This window comes from Nematolebias whitei, chromosome 13, assembly GCF_014905685.2.
Source record: "Nematolebias whitei isolate Nwh7 chromosome 13, NemWhi1, whole genome shotgun sequence".
In the NCBI taxonomy this organism is placed as follows: domain Eukaryota; kingdom Metazoa; phylum Chordata; class Actinopteri; order Cyprinodontiformes; family Rivulidae; genus Nematolebias; species Nematolebias whitei.
Window position 1 is genome coordinate 1,354,084 of NC_056510.1, and position 2,786 is coordinate 1,356,869.

Consider the following 2,786-nt stretch of genomic DNA (forward strand, 5'->3'; position numbering starts at 1 on the left):
TCTGGACATGTCCACACCACTGTCCCTCCTCTGGACATGTCCAAACCTTCTCAGTGTGTCCTCTCTAACTTAATCTCCCAGTTGCTCAACCTGTGCTGTACCTCTGATGATCTCGTTCCTGATCTTCTCAAACCAATGCAGACATGTTCTTGTCTTTAGTTTTCTACACCACCTTATAATCTAGCTGTTTTTTGTTAATTTTTTTAAAATAATCTTACTTGTTATTCTCAGTTTGTACACATCCTTTATGATTGTCCACTGTTGTCATCACTCTTTGTTTAATCAGGTGTTTCTTGTAAATGAGTCCTCGAGGTTCAGTGGGACTAACGTGTAGAAATAAAAGTTGAATGAATGAATGACACTTTAAATCACAAAACTCTCCATTTTTAACACATTTTCACGTTGTACTGTTAATGTTCAGGTGTGTAACACTCTTTGGCCCCACCTGCAGGTGTGGACTCCGACACCTTCATTTACATGAACTTCATGAAGAGCCACAGCTGCTACGATGCCATGCCCACCAGCTCCAAACTGGTAATCTTTGACACCTCCCTGCAGGTAGGACGTTGTTCAGTGTGACTCTGATGAACTGGAACGTACACACACGTTTTAGATTGTAACAACAGGGTGTGTGTGTTGTTCAGGTGAAGAAAGCTTTCTTTGCTCTGGTGGCGAACGGTGTGAGGGCAGCGCCTCTGTGGGACAGCAAGCTGCAGTGTTTTATGGGTGAGAAGAACCATGTCTGACTCTTTCAGTTACTGCTCAACACTTTGACAGTCACAGTGGATAACTTTTAAATCCCTGAATTTTGATGCATGTGCGTTTTGATACAATCATTTTACTTTAGTCAGAAAATATCCTGACTCTTGCTCAGTAATCCAGGTAATAAATTCAGCAACGTTCAGGCAAGTCGGTCCACTGGACGGTTTCTTTTTGTTGAAATGTTTCGTCTTACATCCAGAAGACTTCATCAGTCCAAGGAACCGCAACAAACTCAGTGTTATAAACAGCACCTTCACATAGTGGGTCAACCAGTTAGATAGTGCTCAGATGGTTTCTGGAGTCAGCCCTCTTTCCCGCCGACTCGTCTGAGGAAGAGGAGATATATTCAGGTTCAGACAGGAGGTGGGTTGTTGCCTTCGACACCCACGGAGACACGGGGAGCCAGCCTCCGAGGACTCTGGCTGGAGCGTCTGGAACTCTGGAGGGTCAGCCTCACCAGGCTGCTTGGAGACCTCTGGAGGTTCAGTCGACCAGGATTAGGTCTGCCGTTGGCCCCCCTTATGGTGGCCACAAGGCTGGACAGGATCCACAGGCAGAAATCATCCTACTGACAATTCAGGAGAAGAACTGGGCTCACCGGGGATCAGAGCAACAGGTGGCAAGAGAAGAGGACACACCTCTCCTTCCATGTCTCTCCAAAAAGCTCAACTTGGTTCTAAGGTATTTCATTTTCAGAAAAAAACCCAAAGATGTTCAAAAGGTAGAATCCATAACTTTGTATCAGGTCCATGATTCAGAGTCCACAGTTCCAACGAGCAGGAGTAGATCTTCACTAAAAGGTTCTTGTGTCAAGGGCAGCTCGCCGTCAGAGACTCCACAGGAATGTGAAATAATCCAAAAAAATCTGACCTATAGAGAGGTCAAAAAACATTAAACATTCATTTGGTTGTGCAAAACTTCAACTGAGATTACCAAACAAGTTTACCTTTAGCTATAGATTCAGTGTTTGTTTGAAAGAGTAAATCCTGAACAATAAATATATTGATGAAATGATTTGTTTCCATCTTAATCCATAAAACACAGACTCATTCAACAGGCCAATCCTTAGTTTTCAGGGTGTAAACGGGTCCAAAGCTCGTGTTCTGGTGGGCATCGGGTGTGGTGGGTGGCACTGAGCTACAGTTTTAACTGGCAGCAAAAGGAGAGTTTGGAAAATGACTTTGTAAACTTAATTAAATCAATAAGAGGTTTTACTAACATCTAGTGAACTCACCGTTCGTTTGTAGAAAGGTCTGAAAGTCCAGAAGTCTCTGAACAGGCCAGTCAGTCCGACAGAGGAAGAGAGGAAACAGGAAGTGACATGACCCGCTGGCACTCCCAGAGAGCATCAACATGCAGTCTGATGACCTGGTGCAGCTGCTGGACCCTGGATTACACCAGTGATGAACCCGGACGCAGACAGAAACTCCAGGACAAATAAAGAACTTATTAAAGTTAAAATACAAAATCAAAGAAACACGAGCAGGAAAGCTGAGCAGGACGACGAGAAGCACAGTCCTCAGACGAGGGACAAAGAGCAGGAGTTGAATGTGACAGTGCTGGAGTTTGCAGACTGGTGGTACAATGGTGCAGTGGAGCAGTGGTTAGACCAGTCACCTCACAGCAAGAACGTGTTGTGTTGACCTCCTGCCCTTTTTCCTGTTTTTCTCCTGCATGTGTGGGTTTTCTCTGGCGCTCTGGTTTCCGCCTCCACCAGACTAAAAACCTCATGTTGGCTTCACTGCTAAACTGCGATGGACTGGAGACCTGTCCAGGTGTCCCTGCGATGGACTGGAGACCTGTCCAGGTGTCTGTGCGATGGACTGGAGACCTGTCCAGGTGTCCCTGTGATGGACAGGAGACATGTCCAGGTGTCCCTGCGCTGGACTGGAGACATGTCCAGGTGTCCCTGCGCTGGACTGGAGACATGTCCAGGTGTTCCTGCGATGGACTGGAGACCTGTCCAGGTGTCCCTGTGATGGACTGGAGACCTGTCCAGGTGTCCCTGCGATGGACTGGAGACC

The 2,786-nt window shown here is 46.4% G+C and overlaps 1 protein-coding gene across 3 annotated transcripts in view; it reads left to right on the forward strand.

The window, feature by feature from the left end:
• Positions 1-2,786, forward strand: part of prkag3b (protein kinase, AMP-activated, gamma 3b non-catalytic subunit) — a 13,362-nt gene that overhangs the window by 1,974 nt on the left and 8,602 nt on the right. Inside the window, exons 3-5 of one of the 3 annotated variants that reach the window (XM_037686203.1) lie at positions 232-249; positions 431-558; positions 645-726. In XM_037686203.1, coding sequence (XP_037542131.1) covers positions 232-249; positions 431-558; positions 645-726 — 228 coding nt within the window. The remainder of the gene's footprint in view (positions 1-231; positions 250-430; positions 559-644; positions 727-2,786) is intronic. The other 2 variants (XM_037686202.1, XM_037686204.1) reach the window with 2 other exon arrangements.